The sequence below is a fragment of the Coenobita brevimanus genome, chromosome 68 (genome assembly GCF_032717465.1).
Source record: "Coenobita brevimanus isolate Jiangsu-jjx chromosome 68, ASM3271746v2, whole genome shotgun sequence".
NCBI classification, from domain to species: domain Eukaryota; kingdom Metazoa; phylum Arthropoda; class Malacostraca; order Decapoda; family Coenobitidae; genus Coenobita; species Coenobita brevimanus.
In genome coordinates, this window is record NC_137021.1 from 2,029,197 (window position 1) to 2,044,477 (window position 15,281).

The following is a 15,281-nucleotide window of genomic DNA, read 5'->3' on the forward strand; positions in this document are numbered from 1 at the left end:
TTTTTTTTTTTTTTTAATGTGGATTTGACAGCAAACATGAATATTGATAAGGCAACTGATAACAGGCGCTAACTGTACATACTGAAAGTTTCCTTAGTGCTGTTAGGTTCACTGTAAAGTACAGAAAAACTTGCCATTAAATTTACATTGCTATCTCTAAAGCTGATATGCAAGTTTCACTGGTTTCATGGCTATCTCATATACCTATGCCAGCTTCACCAAACTTGCTATACCACTTGTATGCAAAATGTGATTTTTTTTTTAAACATACCTTTCTTATTATGATGATTGCCTGTATAGTTTGGTAGGAAATCAAGGGAAAATTTACACCTAAGAATTGTTATGCTGTGATTTCCTGCTGCACTTACAATAAATGCACTTATAACTCTTTGTATAACTTTCCCACAATGCTGCGTTGCATAATAACACTAGGTAGAGTCAGGATTCCCAGGGACTTGAATGGAGAGTGAATGAATGTGGCCTATTTAACTGGGCCTCAGAAAAGATGTAGGGGCCAAAGGGTAGCCTGCTGCAGTTCGGTAAACTTGTTACTGCCCCTATTTGGTTTTAAAGGAGATAACAAGGAGTATCCTTAATGCAGGTTGCATTATTTTTATAATTGTTTTCCATACAATTATCAGCCATAGACTAACTGCTGTTCCCCAGATACAAGTAAGCATGAGAGAAAGCACCTGCAGAATTGCTAACTGCAAGATGCACAGTTAAGAAAAGAAAAAAAAAAAATGGTTATGTAGGCAGGCTTCTGGTAGATAGAAAGATGGTAGACAGAGTAACAAAGGTATGGTTGGAAAGTTCTGGCCAAAAGTTATGGATACTTAAATAGGTGAATGTATAGACAGATAAGGTAGATATATGGGTACATGGAGTAACAAAGGCATAGTTGGAAGATTGGTCAAAAGTGGTAGGTTGATAGATACTGTATATAGATGTATAAATAGATGGTGATTAGATATGTAGATGGGTATATAGATAAATGATGAAAAATGGGTAGAATCTAGTCAGCTTTGGGAAATAAATGGGTAGACAGTAACATGGGTACCAGGTATGGCTAGGAAGGGTATGGCCAAAGGTGATAGATTGACGGGTAGACAATAACAAGAGTACAGTTGGAACAGTCAGGCCAAATTAAGGTGATAGATAGATGTATTGACATGGGTGGATAGATAAATGGGTAGACAGTAAGGGGTAGAGTTGGAAAGGTCCAGCCAAAGGTGATAGAGACAGATAGAAGGGTGGATCGAGTTACGGGTGTAGTTGGAAGGATCTGAGACTGACGTGATAGATAGATGGGTAGATATAATGCAATGTAGATGTAAACCCTTGGGCCCCATTCGGTTGAACGCCTTAGCCCATTAGACCTCTGCATAACGGCTTGCCACTCGGTGTAGTCACTTGAAGGTAGCATTGCATCAAATGAGTGTATAATCAGTGCCCTCACCAGCAAATATGTAGTATGAATAGGCAGGAGTTGGATTTTTTTTTTTCCGTATGCATAAATTAGCATTTGATCACTTCGCACCTATTGAAGTATTTTTTCTGACTAACACCGAATGATTTGATTCTCCATACCGAGGGGCTGAAAATAATCGGGATTATAAACATTATAACCCGGCACTCTGAAGACGTAGAGCATCATGGCGGACGTGTTGGATATCGAGAACGCTGAGGAATTTGAGGTGGACGAAGATGGAGACCGTGAGTAGACTTAAGTAACAAGTGCAGATATATGTTAGATTTCATGGAGAGTAGATATGCGGGAAAGGGACGCTGGAGTGCTTGTATTTAGGTCATTCGAATACCATGTTTTGACAGCTGGGTTTGGAGACGCCGGGGCTAAGTTTTAAGAAAATACGCTTCCTCTTTGCTCAGATATTGGTCAGAAAATTGTTAAACAGTGGTAGACTGTATTATTTTGAAAATGGGAAGTATATTTTACCCGATATGGAGTTATAGCTCAGGTTCATACGTCAACATGATGGAAGTGAAAGCAGTCCAAGCATTATTACGCTACCGGTAGGGCAAGATTTCCACACTTGACTGCACAATTATTTTAGAATGTTGGAATAACAGCTGTACAGAAGCGAGTAGTACTAGTTGTGGTAAATTTTTACAAGTGGACAATACACCCCCCAGGTAGTGCAATATATTTTTCTGGCAGTTTTTGATGCGATTCGAATGTTTCTGACCATTTTTGTCGGAAATGCCCCTCACTGAACACAATAAAACTAACCAAACCAAACCCAACATACCTAACCAACCTTAGGGAAGTAATAATCAATTTCCGAAAGGGGTAATGGGGATTATTTGTGATCCTTAGGGACTATACTATACGATAATGGTGCTAAAATTCCAAAACTGCATATTGTCCACTTGTAAAATATACCCTAGTTGTTTCACTTTTGTATTTAAATGATCAGATATATATCTGTTTTATTACAGCATTTCTTTTTATTTATTTGTTTTCAGAGGGTCTGGTTAAACTCAAAGAAAAGGCCAAGAAAAGGAAAGGGAGAGGATTTGGAGGAGATGAAAGAGCCGAGCGTCAGGAAATCATGTACGAGGGCATGGAAACGGATGATGGTGATGATGAGCCTGGACCACAGAGATGTAAGTATACGTTGAGGTTCAGTTTTCAGAGTTTGTTTTTTCTCACGTGCACAGTATTCTTCTCATCTGTGCAATATTTTCGTGTATCCAGGATGTGAGTTGTTTTTCTCATACATTTTTTCGTGTGCGATGTTTTTCTTACTGTGCAATATTATTCTCGTGCAGTATTTACTTGTGTGCAGTAATTTTCTGATGTGTGCAATATTTGAAAACACTCACATTACTCCTGCAGTCCAATGATGTAATCTGTGCTCAGTTTTTACTATCATTGTGGTCTTAATACTTTATCTACCTATCCGTCTATCTATTGCCAGACTTTGTTGGGCCAAATTTTCGTCCATTTGCTGTTTATTTCACATAGATCAGTGGCAGAAGCAGTACTATGGCTCTATATCATTTCCATAGCACTTCTTTGTAACTAGCACCTTATTTTAGGGTTACAGTAGTCTGTTGCTATGACTCAGTCTTCAAGATGGATAGATGGCAGTTATAGGCCAACTTAAGAGTAAAAAGACTACCATGTAGATAATTTTATTCACCTTTGGAGAAACATAGTGAATGGATTAATGAAAGCTGTGTGTAACCTCTTTAAGCTCAGGTTGTCTCTACTGAGGTGAATATGTAACTTATTCAAGTTTAAATAGTCTGTACCAAAGTGAATAAAAGTGTTTTAGAGGACGGGAAATAAACTGGAAGAGACATCATTGGATTGAAAGGGTTGATGCTCCTAAGGCCAATAGTGTTGTTATGTATACTTTGGGGTTCAGTTTTTCTCATCTGTTTATTGAAAACTTACAGTTTAATATTGGTATGACCAATAGAGTTGTGAAATTGATTTAAGTTCCATGATATGAAGGTTGTTCTCTTCCTCCTTGTCCAGTAGTGTACACTGTTCCAGTTGCATCTTTCACACCACATATGGCCCTTTTCTGCCAACAGTACTCCAAATCCCACTCACAAATTGGCTTTGGCTCTCAGTCTGCTGTATATTCATTCTTTGAACATCTCCAGGGTGCTGGAGAGAAACCTTCATGTGATGGCATTGATATAGCCAGGTAGCACTGCAGCCCAGGCATGCAAATGAACCTCAACACCCTTCCTATCCCCCAAAAGGGAGATGGGGGACTGCTGGGAAAGGGCTTATTCAGCCTGCAATATACTGGATTTACCTGTCAGATGAATCTGGTGCAACAGCCACTACCACTTCTGGAACGTCCATACTATCTCAATATATTTCTCATCATCCATTCAGCAGTGCCACATTTCGCCCCAGAATTCTCTTAAATTTTCATGGTATTTTACTTGTTTCTAATAGTCCTGGAGTGTTTAACAGTTTCTTTTTGCCATTCTTCTCAGCCAGTCATGCATGTTTTAGGTAGCCAAGGAAAAACGGTCAAGATGATGATCTATCTATCTATCTATCTATAGCCCGACGCCCTAATCCCGCAAAGGGTGGCCGCAGACAAAACGCCTCCAAGTCACTCTGTCACCCACCATTTGACTACCCTCCCCCCAACTCACCCCCCCCTCCCTCATATACCTCTCAACTCCATCCCTCCACCTCATCCTCGGTCTACCCCTCCCTCTCCCTCCCTCCACCTCACCCACATACACCCTCTTAGTCAGTCTTTCATTCTCCATCCTCTCCACATGTCCAAACCACCTCAGTGTATTTCTCCTAATCTTTTCAACCACATCCACATCTACCCCACAACGTTCCTTCACTTCTTCATTCGTCAACCTGTCCCTCCATGTCACTCCACATGCTCCTCTCAAGTAACTCATTTCCACTGCTCTCACTCTTGACTTATTCCCCTCTTGCAAGGTCCACGCCTCGCTTCCATACGTCAGGGTAGGGATCACAATACCATCATGCAGTGACTTCTTAACTTCCATACTCACCTCCCTATTTCTCATCACTGCTTTCAGTGTGCCAACAACCTTCCTTCCCTGCTGTACCCTTTCACGTACTTCATCCCCCAAAGTTCCATCCTTACTCATCACACTACCCAAGTACTTGAATGAACTCACATTCTCCATGATGATGATGTTGATATTGATGATGTACCTTTTAGACTATTTTACTCTCATCGTAAATGTTAGGACCAACCTGCCTTGCCCTGTGTTCCTACGCTTCACTTGGGGCGACATAGGATTGGATGATGGATGGATGGATAGGCTATTTTACTCATGGTTTTCTTGCTTGCATTGCAGCGGTGGAAGGTTGGATCCTTTTTGTGACTGGGGTCCATGAGGAAGCCCAAGAAGATGATATTCATGACAAGTTCTCAGAATATGGTGAAATAAAGAATATACATCTTAACCTGGATCGGCGCACCGGTTTTCTCAAGGTGAGGCTAATATAAACAAATTACCCCAAGTGTCATGGACAAATTCTTGATTTTCACTCATTATTTTCTCTCATTGAAGAGTCACAAAAAAAAAAAAAAAAAGCTACTTATTTTCATTAGCAAATAGACTTCAAGAACACATTTGTAGCTTATCATCGTGCTGTGGTAATGAATTGAAGTTTAATTTAGTATCTTTTGGCCATTGTGCAGGAATAGTAGTAATATTAGAGGTCAGAGGATATCTGAAAACAAACAGAGGCATTGCAGGCAACCCGTATTGCTCAGTGGCTCAGTCAACGCTGAATTGGATCACCAGAGAGCTGCAGTATATAGTGAAGAAAACAGGAAAAATAAGGGAAACTGTGCAGATCTGTCAAGCATTTTCTCATGGGTGTAAGAGTTAAGGAAAGATATTTGTTACAAAGTTTCAAGAGCCTAGGGATACAACAACAAAATCAACAAGCAGTCGAATGATCTGGTAGCATAACAGTCAGAAAACCTCCAGTCACTTCTTCCTACTGGATCTGGTTGAAGGGAATAGTGGTTGTTAAAGCTTTTTTTGTTGTTCTTGCTTTTTGTTGTTGACAGTGGCTTAGAATTTATACTCTAGGCTTGTCATACCAGTAACTGTCACCATTTTAACCCCCTTAACTCAGGTGATGTATTTTTCATTTTATTCTTGCTGCCTCCAGATAGTTTTACAGTGCTCATCTCTGGAGAGAGAAACTAGATAGGTTGGTTACAGCCTTCAGTTACCCCCATCATGACGAGATCTCCCCGAAGCTGAATAAAATAGTCAGGTGGTAGCAGGAATATAAAAGTATTTGTATAATGCATCACCACATTGAAGGGGTTAAAGGTATGCCTTGCTGACATATTCAACAATTGTGCAGGGTTATGCACTGGTTGAATTTGAGACGTTCAAGGAGGCTCAGGCTGCCCTTGATGGTCTCAACCAAGCCTCCATCCTAGGCCAGCCCATCTCCGTAGACTGGTGCTTTGTCAAGGGACCTCGGAAGTGAGTATCATTTTACCCACCGTGGTAGCTCCTTTTCTTTTTATGTAGCTATTTAACATGCAAAGTACACAGTTACCCACCATAGGAGCCTCCTGAGTGTGCAGACTTGACCTGCAGTCATGTTTAGCACAGCTTGAGTTTTGACTCACACTTGCCCATAAACACAACTGGAGGTGTGATTCACACTCTGGACTAATTTCTGGATTGTCCCTCACCCTATTCTGAGGTGGGGGGAAAAAAAGGTCAAGATCATGATATGTATATAAAATGCCTTTAAAGTATTAATTGCATTCAAGATTTCCCTCATCTCATATTTATTAGCTATTTCCATGTCCATTATAAGGTACTTTTATGTCAGCTTACTTTCTATGTTATTGTCAGAGAGAGAGTTTTTACCTGGAACCTACATCGGTATGGATGGAAATTTCTGTTTTGGAATTCAGCTGTGTTATATAGTTTACACATTCAGTACATGTATGTCCAATAATCCAGTTTTAGCAGGTTATCATTGTCGTTGTCGTCATCCTAACCTAAACACCTTCATTTACATAGCTCACTCATGGAAAGAGGGTCTCCTAGGAGTTAAGTTTGTGTGTGCATGCCTGTATGTGTACATGTAAGAAAGAGGTTCAGTCTTGTTCTTAACCATTGCATTTTATTTCAACAGAAACAAGAAAGATCATCGACGAAGAAGGTAGTGTTCCTTTCATGTCTCATGTGGTCTTCATTAATATGGTTTTAAAATTAAGATTTTTAAGCAAATCCCAATAAAAGAAATATATGGAAGCTGGTGTTTTTAGCTCCTTGTTGCTAATGTTAAGTATCACGTGGAGACCATCCCTTAGATGAGGTAATTGAGTGTGACCAAGGGATCATGGACTAAATAGGGAAGCTGCCAGAGATCAAGCAGCATGGAGAGCCGCCATTAGGTGACCAAAGCCAATGCATGCAAGCCTTCAAAAACGAAATGAAATGAAATGAATCCAGAAAAAAATTCATGATAAGAAAAGATGAAGAGAAGAGAAAATGGAGCAGTGTGATTTAAGTGTGTTCTAATTTTTTCTAAACTAAGGCCAACATAAATTTTAGCATAGTTCTGCTTTTATGGAGGTAGGTCACCATGAATACAGCAGCCTAGCCATGGTTCGTCAGTGTCTTGAAGAGATTAGTATGCAATTTTTTATTGTTTTTTAATCTTCCTTTAAGAACCAACCGTGGCCTTGTCTACTTGTCATTGTTTTTTAATCATCTTTTAAGTTTTTTCGATGTACTGTACTGTACTTTTATTTTTTAAGCATCTGCACTTTCATTTTACACCCATACTTTTTAATACATTTTTAAAAATGAATTATTCATGTCCCTTTTTTAATCTGACTATTTAAACCAGCCATATTTGCTTTCAACTTTTTTACCAGCTTCTTTGCCATCCTAAAATATGACTTCTAGAATAGAATTGATGGTCATGTCACACACTTTAACAAATGGTTTCACATCAGTCACAGTTTTTTATGTACCTCCTGTAAGTCTTTTTCTTGTATGTTATTTTTATTGTCATGTTTACAGAGTACCTACAGATACATTCAGCTTAAGAGGCTTGATATTGCCATTTCATATTTCAGTCAGGTCCCTGTGTCAAAAACTGCCCCACACACCTAAATTTCTTGTATAATATTCCACCGTTTTGCCTGTTCCTCCTAGAATGATTTGTAGGGTTCTTTTCAGGAAGAAATGTGGGGAAAGTTTTCTCACTTTAAGGCAGCCTCAGCAAAGACACTTGCTTTTTACAGGGACAGTATCAATACTTATTTTGAGAGTTGTAGGGGACCATTGCAGTTGCTGGTGAAAAATAATGACAGGTGCTTTTATTCATAAAAGTGATGTAAAAAATTATGTTTCATCCCTAATTTCAGGAAAAGTACAAAACACCATATTGTAGAGTGAGGGAAATGCCTGCTTGTCTTTTAAATGTTTCTTGTACAAATCCACCAGTCTATCATGACATCACTGCATATTAATTTGTTGGATGTGAAAGCTGCCTTTTTTTAAATGTTCCATACCAGTTGTAATGTACTTGTAATGTTTAGTGGAAATACAAATTAATGCTTCATACTAATACATGGAGTAGATGGTGTGTTGTGGCTTATTTTTGTATTTTACATCATATGCACATTCGTTTTATGTGCCATTTTTTTTTTTTTTTTTTTTTTTTTTTTTTTTTTTTACAATAGATGTGTGTCATAAGTTAGTCACTTGACCTTTTATTCATTCATTCATCATCTTTTATGACTTCATAAACAGAGGGAGAGGTAACAAATGCACTAGCCCTTTGCAATCAGGAGACATCTGATATGTATATAATAGTATAGGAACAGGTCTGGAAGACTACACATCATCATCAGCCAGATTTTTCTGGATCCAGAATCAAGGAAAAAGAAAGTACAGAAGATGGGGAACTATGAGCAGGATGCTAAATGAAATGGACCAGACAATCTTTCACATGTCTATCAAGCCTCCGTAATTTTAGAAGAAACCGGCGTTCAGGAATGTTAAGCTAAGCAACATATGACTGTAGTACTGCCATGACAAAGTAACTCATCTGCCTTGCCAATATCCTGCCTGGAAAATATGAAGTCATTTTCATATCTCATGACAAGTTAGATAAGGCTGCCATATTAATTTTTGTTTCAAAGTAATTTACACTATGTACTGTATATTTCCACACTCCCTCACTTGCATATTGTACTCATCATTTCTAATTATTTTTACACTGTGTATGTTTCCACACTACTTACTGTATCTGCCTGCATACGAGTGTTCACTTCTAAGTGTGAAAGAGGTAAGCAGAAAAGCTGTGATTAAATTCATAATCACTTTATTACATACTGTACACAATACTTAACTTCAGTGAAATGTGCTTTTTATTCCATCCATCATCCAATCCTATGTTGCCCCATGAGAAGCATAGGAGCCCAGGGCTAGGCAAGATGGTCCTGACATTTAAGATGAGAGTGACCAGCCTCACTCATCCCTGAGTGGCATTACATGAGCAATAAACCCCAACCACCCCATGGATATATACTTGCACTGGCTCAATCCGACTGGAGCGCCTTAATTACCCATTCAACCACCAGGTGCCATAATTTGGTGTACTGGAAACGATTTGGCTTGTCACTCAGTGTTGAGTCACCCATAGGCAGAAGGAAGAGGAAAGAATGAAGGAAAGAAAGACAGAAGAGGGAGTGTAAAGTCACCCGCAGGCAGAAGGAAAAGGACCAAACTTCCTGTACTGAATTTATGAGAAAAGTCAAATATGGACAAATGCTTATGACTGCTCCATTATAGATAACGACTGGTGTTTTATCTGACTTTGCTTTCTGTTGAGATGGAGGAGTGTCAAGGTCTTATTGAAGAATGCTGGAAGCTTTGCCCGGATGGTGACATCTCTCCCATCAGCCAACTCAGGGATGACAATTGAACGGCTGTGTAGGAAGAGAGGCAGCTTCCTCACCTGGCTTTGTTTCAGGCCCAGATGATCCAGTGTGTCCCCAGGCAGCCGCTGACAAACAAAATGGGTTATTTATTCACCAAAGAGAAATGCAAATCATCATCCCAACCTCTAAACAAATGACACAATGGAACTTAGAAATCCCTTTTCTGGGGTTGTTCATGGCATAGCTGATGTATTCTGTGGACTGGGAGCTAAACTACAGTAAGTGCCAAAACCAGCTCATTCCCAACAGTTCCGGAAAATGGCTGAGGGGGAAAAAAAAAATGTATTAACATTTGTAACAATGTGAGAGACTCCTCTTGGACTTGGACTTTTATTTACTAGTACAAACCTGAGGGGCCAGTTTCCTGAGATGGGAGTACTTGTGATCACCCAAGACTGGACACGCTAGACCAAAACCAAGATGGACACGCAGCTGATGCTTCACACCAGTCATGGGATGACACTCAACCAGGGCCGTATTGAAACATCCTGATAACACCTGGCACATGCTTAATGTTAATTTACAATTATGATGATTTATGATACACACTTGTAATGCACTGTACTCTGCTGTAGTGTGATAATGCAAGCAAATCACCCTGCATCTGAGGGGTGGCCACAATCAGTTTCAAATATCATCCTAATCCTATTTCCCATTAGCTAATATAAGATGGGTAGAATCCAGAAGCACAAGGAATACTTAGTATGATAAGTAGCAACAGTGTGCCAAGTGAAATAGGCCATCCATCCAGCAACATAAAACTATCTTACCTTGTAGCTGGTGACTGCAAGATGACTTTCCCTCGAGGTTGACTTCAGCCCTTTTATGTCTGGCTTTAAGACCATGCGCCGTCGCCCATCAATCAAGCCTTCTGCTATTGGAATATCAATCACCCCTGAAAGAACAGTACAAACTGTATAAATGATAACAACCAATTATCATGTTACTCTCTCTGAGGTGTAGGGGGCCAAAGTTTAGGCTACCATAATCCACATTTATGTGTACAGTACATGACCACTCTACTTCCTTTGATAGCCTGACACTGTAAAATACTGTACCTCCATTAACCTATTGGGGATCAAACCTATGCATGGCTTTCATTCCTACTCTGTTTTAATCACCAGGCACCGTCCCACTTTTTGGTCACTGGGTTAAGATAATGATGCAGCCTATCCTACTGCCTTATAGGAGATGACTGTACACAAAAGTATTCCACAGGGAAAAAGAGAAACTTACCTGTTAAAAGAGAAGTATGACACTAGCTTTGAATGCAGAAAAGTGATATCTTAACCCTGTAAGTATAATGTACAATTAATTGCTATGCTTATTACCACCATTGTCATCCTCATCATCCAGACCTATTTCCCACTCTAGGGCAGGGTGAGGAGTTGCGACATCCAGAAAGCCCAAGTCTGCTCAATTCAATGGGCAACATTTCCATTCACTCATCATTCAAGCCCCCAAAATCCTGGTTGTATCTGATATGCCTAAAACTTTCACCATATTCTGTAGCTTCACATAACCGTATCCAATACAATCAATCTGAACGCTGTCACATTAAAAAAGGGTGCCAAATCCCTGATCATGCACTTCTCACAATATTCATCCAGCCAGCTCAATCTCTTGTCAGTCCCCTAACCTCACCAACTTCTATGCTTATTACCTCCAGATTATTTTATTAAGGAATGACCTCTTGCAGAAAAGGGTTTCGTGAAAGCTGTATCTAACCCCTCCACTGTGAAAACCTTTTCCTACGCAGAAGTATGTCAGTGTATGGTAGTTATTCATGTTATGACTCCTGACTCATAGGGATGTAAACCTGGTTTACTGTGGGATGCTGGGCATTCTAGCTAGATACTTCCAGAGATTTTTTAAGGTTATGCTGAAGGGCTGTCTGTGTTGTGAGTGAGGTGCATACAGTGAAGTAAGTGTACTGTGCTGAGGGAGATGGAGTACTCTTACCTTAAGCTGGTTTATGAACGTCTGTGATTATTGCGCAGTAAGTTAAGAACTGCTTGTTTTGTGAGAGGTGAAAAAGTACAGTACCCTGTGAATTTTGGCGGTGGTGGGGACTGCATTGCAATGATTCTTACCTAAGGGTGGTTTAGGAATGCCTTTGGTTATAGCCCAATAAATTTTCTTCAGCTGGCGGTCCTTGAGCATTCCCTTCAGTGTGTTGGCCATGGCAGGAGTTCGAGCCAATAGAAGAACACCTCAGATGAAAGTATAAAAATTCAATATATTTAATGAAGACAGCTTAACACCAAGCACCTATAACTCATTCATCTGGCATTTAGGAGAAACTGAATACTCTAACAGCTAAACTGAATACTCTAACAGCTGACAATTACTTTCACGATTCTTTTAATCAGGAAAAGAGGAATTGGTTCAGCATACGAGAGACTTTGAACTGGAGGGCTAGATAAAGGCTTCATAAACCTCTTCCGTACTTGCTCATTCTCCAAACCTGAATAAAATCGTCAGTTTGGAGTACTGCATAACACAGAGGAAGTTAGGTCTGCCACTTATACCAGAAAATTGCACAGCCTATTTAATGTTCACCGTTGCCTATAAAACTGACCTGCCAGTGTCCCCTATTTACTGCACAAGTTTCATGGAAAAAGTTGTGATGCCGTATTTTGGAACACATCCCTGACTTTCAGTGGGTACATGGTTTATCAGGTCCAGATATATGTTTGATTGACTAATAGCAAGTTTGGGGGTAATTTGCTAGTTTATAAAAATCTTGGCATTATATATATATCAGTAAACCTTAAAAAAATAAATAAATAAATAAAATCTTTAGATGGGGGACAATAATTACCCACAGCCTAAAGGTCATTTTCAGATTTGTGGAGATGTAGTAACAGCTCTTCCTCAGCAATGTATTCTGCAGTTTACACCTTAATGGGGAGAGGGGTGGCTCAGTGGCCGAGCACTGGACTTAAGATCATAAGGTCGAGAATATGCTCCCTGTACCAGTAGCTGCCTTTGCTGGGAGGGATAGCGCTGTCCTGTAACCCTAGCAGGGCTATATGATCTATCTAGTTCTAGTCTGGGGGAATAATCCTTTACACCTTAATATCTTCTTGGATGTTACTGAAGGCACACCACATCAATATTAAAATTAATGTAAGCAAAACATATGGGGAATGTCAGGGTGTGATACTGAGAATGAATCTGCAAGGCCAGGGCACTTCAGTTTCCTGTCACCTACAATACAACCAATAATACTAATGTACTGGGTATATAAGAGCTGTAGCTACCTGTCGTGGTGGCATCCAGTCGGTGAATCGGGTACAGATTTTCTGCTTTTAGGAAGGTGGCCAGGTCTGGGAGAAAATCTGTTAAGGTGTGGTAGGCAGATTCAGTCCCAGGATGCATCACCACACTGTAGGGTTTGTATAAACCAATGACATCATCTGAAAAATGTTTGTATAATTACAATGTTGTACTGTATGTCGGGACAAAGCTACTACTATACCATACTCTTATTAATTTATCCATGAACATGGTAGGTGACAACCCTAATGGTTTCCTGTAAGCCAGGAAACAATTTACAGTGCTGGGTGGTAAATGTATAACCAACCCATACACGTTCCATATGTACCATGAAGTGGGTTGGCGGAAAGTTAGTACCCCTCCCCATAAAAACTTAAAGACATGGCCACCCCTTACAGGATTATGGCATCTGGCTATAAATAAACAGACATGGTAGGTATAATATATGAACTACGGTTAGGTTAATATATATGCTGAAAATAGTTTTAGCTGAAGTATTAAGCTTAATCAAAGTTTATACAAAATATAGAATATATATATATATATATATATACACACACACCAGTATACATACAGGTAGGAGCCTCTGTGGTACAGTGGTAGAGTGTGCGTTTCGTACACGGGTGAGCCAGGGTTCGTGCCCCGCCAGGGTAATATATATATATATATATATATATATATATATATATATATACTGTAAACAACTAAAAAAAAGTGCTTAGGCTGGATATTGAATGTAGACACCATTAAAAAAAAAAAAAAGTAAAAACTAGAACACAACTAATATACAATGAGTGCAATCCTGTTAACGGTCACTGCTAGCAAGACGTATACAGTATATAGCTATATGGTACTTACAGTTATCATATATGATGCTGTTCTTTAATACCTTTAGCATTTCATATTTTGTAGTTTCTTCTTTCTTCTGAGCATTCAACAAACTTAAAACCTTTTTATAACTTTTCTTTGATCCATCTCCAGATTTGATATCATGTTTTTTATTGTGTTCCTCTCTCCTCTTCTGTACTATATAATCAAAAGCAGATGTTGATACAGATTCTGCTACAGGTTCATTTTCCTCTTGAATTTTCTTAGCTCTCCCAGCCACAGTTTCCTCCTTTGCATCCAGATCGACAGACAAAGGTGAACTGTGAACGGTCTCATTTACTTTGGCTACTTCGTGTTCACTTACTTTTTTAGTTTTTGAGCAGGTTAATGATGCTTCTATTTCACTTTTAATATCTGAAAACTGTAAAGATGACTTCCTGTTCTCTGACAAAGCCTCCAAAGAACTGCCAAAGTAGTAATTATCTATAAAGTTCAGATCCTGATTGGATGTTTCACTCTTGGGTATCAATTGAACCCTGGACTTGCTTTTAATAGGAGGATTTGCTTCCTTTGAATCAAGAGAACCAGAGCTTTGGTATTTAGAATATGCTTCTTGAAATACCTGTTCATCGATATAATTCATTCCCCTGACATGAGATGAATCGCTGTCATTCAGAAAATAAAAATCATTTATGCTCTCATCTGTATCATAACTGTTTTCTTCTATGGACACCCTAGTTGAGTCTATTAATACTTCAGGGATAATATCCTTTACTCCATCTCTCTCCTGAGTCTCCAATTCTTGCTCCTCGTCAAACTGGCCATGAACTGTTGGAATATTCTCATGGTCAAATCGAATGGAACCAAAATTAGTTATATTAATTTTTTCTCTGACTACAGGTGACCTCATTTCATTCACCATATTCGTATATTTAAGTACAATTGGGTCCATGGTATCAATTGACCGTGTAACTCCCTGGGTCTTTCCAGGTTCAGCTGCAGAGACATTTTGGACAGGTGTTGCATCTGTCTGTGTCGACACTTGTTCTCTCTCAGATCTCGTGTACCCTCTTGGAGACAGGCACACGGAATGCGTATGAAGACATCGGTTCTTCTTTTCTAAAAGAGCCTGACATACTGTTCTCAGAGGCAAGTGGTTCAGTCGACAGTGGCACCACATTTATCACTGTTTTCCTTTTCTCTTGTTTTCCTTAGTGCAGTTTTATATCTCTTTATAACTGAACTGGAGTTGTTTGCGTTTCAAATTATTCTTTCTGAGGCATGGATAGTGCTGGGTGTGGTGTTCCAGGTTTGGTGTTTGAGGAACATGGGTTTGTTTACATTAAGTACGACTACAGGGGTCGAATATATAATGTGTACAATTTTAATTTCGTACCAATAACATTTTAGATTGAGTGGAAATAACGTATTATTTCAAATTCATGGACAGTGTAATCCATTGTTCCTAAAATTAACAAATAAAGCACTTATAGCTCTCTGGTCAGTCCAGGAAATAATGTGCAAACATTATTCGCCAAGTTTTCCTTTAAGTTAGTGTTGGTTAACGTGCTTTATCTCAAAGTAGGATCCCTATATCTGTGATAACATCTGAGTCGAACATAATATGCATACTGACAGTGAAAAGGACTTAACACTGGATCATTGTGAAGTGGGATGGCATTG

The 15,281-nt window shown here is 39.3% G+C and overlaps 2 protein-coding genes across 2 annotated transcripts; one reads left to right on the forward strand and one right to left on the reverse strand.

Annotated features, from left to right (window-relative positions):
• The first annotated feature begins 1,634 nt into the window (after positions 1-1,634).
• tsu (40S ribosomal protein S12 homolog tsunagi) lies at positions 1,635-6,882 on the forward strand. Its single transcript, XM_080276989.1, has 5 exons — positions 1,635-1,716; positions 2,488-2,628; positions 4,843-4,979; positions 5,873-5,997; positions 6,665-6,882. The coding sequence occupies exons 1-5, from the start codon at positions 1,656-1,658 to the stop codon at positions 6,693-6,695; spliced, it is 495 nt and encodes a 164-aa protein (XP_080133115.1). The 5' UTR covers positions 1,635-1,655; the 3' UTR covers positions 6,696-6,882.
• Positions 6,883-9,319: 2,437 nt separating this feature from the next.
• On the reverse strand, positions 9,320-14,778 carry LOC145405804 (uncharacterized). The gene is made up of 6 exons (XM_080277041.1): positions 13,629-14,778; positions 12,755-12,910; positions 11,582-11,701; positions 10,259-10,383; positions 9,837-9,986; positions 9,320-9,553 (listed from the first exon to the last, which is right to left on the reverse strand). The coding sequence occupies exons 1-6, from the start codon at positions 14,776-14,778 to the stop codon at positions 9,320-9,322; spliced, it is 1,935 nt and encodes a 644-aa protein (XP_080133167.1).
• Positions 14,779-15,281: the final 503 nt, after the last annotated feature.

Bases quoted from the DNA above. Each gene is read 5' to 3' on its own strand.
- tsu (XM_080276989.1), top strand. From the start codon at position 1,656: ATGGCGGACGTGTTGGATATCGAGAACGCTGAGGAATTTGAGGTGGAC. The intron at 2,629-4,842 runs GTAAGTATACGT...CTTGCATTGCAG, and splicing joins TGAGCCTGGACCACAGAGAT to CGGTGGAAGGTTGGATCCTT. The intron at 5,998-6,664 runs GTGAGTATCATT...TTATTTCAACAG, and splicing joins TTTGTCAAGGGACCTCGGAA to AAACAAGAAAGATCATCGAC.
- LOC145405804 (XM_080277041.1), bottom strand. From the start codon at position 14,778: ATGTGGTGCCACTGTCGACTGAACCACTTGCCTCTGAGAACAGTATGT. The intron at 9,987-10,258 runs GTAAGATAGTTT...AGCATGTGCCAG, and splicing joins TTGCAGTCACCAGCTACAAG to GTGTTATCAGGATGTTTCAA. The intron at 9,554-9,836 runs GTTTGTACTAGT...TTTGTTTGTCAG, and splicing joins TCAGGAAACTGGCCCCTCAG to CGGCTGCCTGGGGACACACT.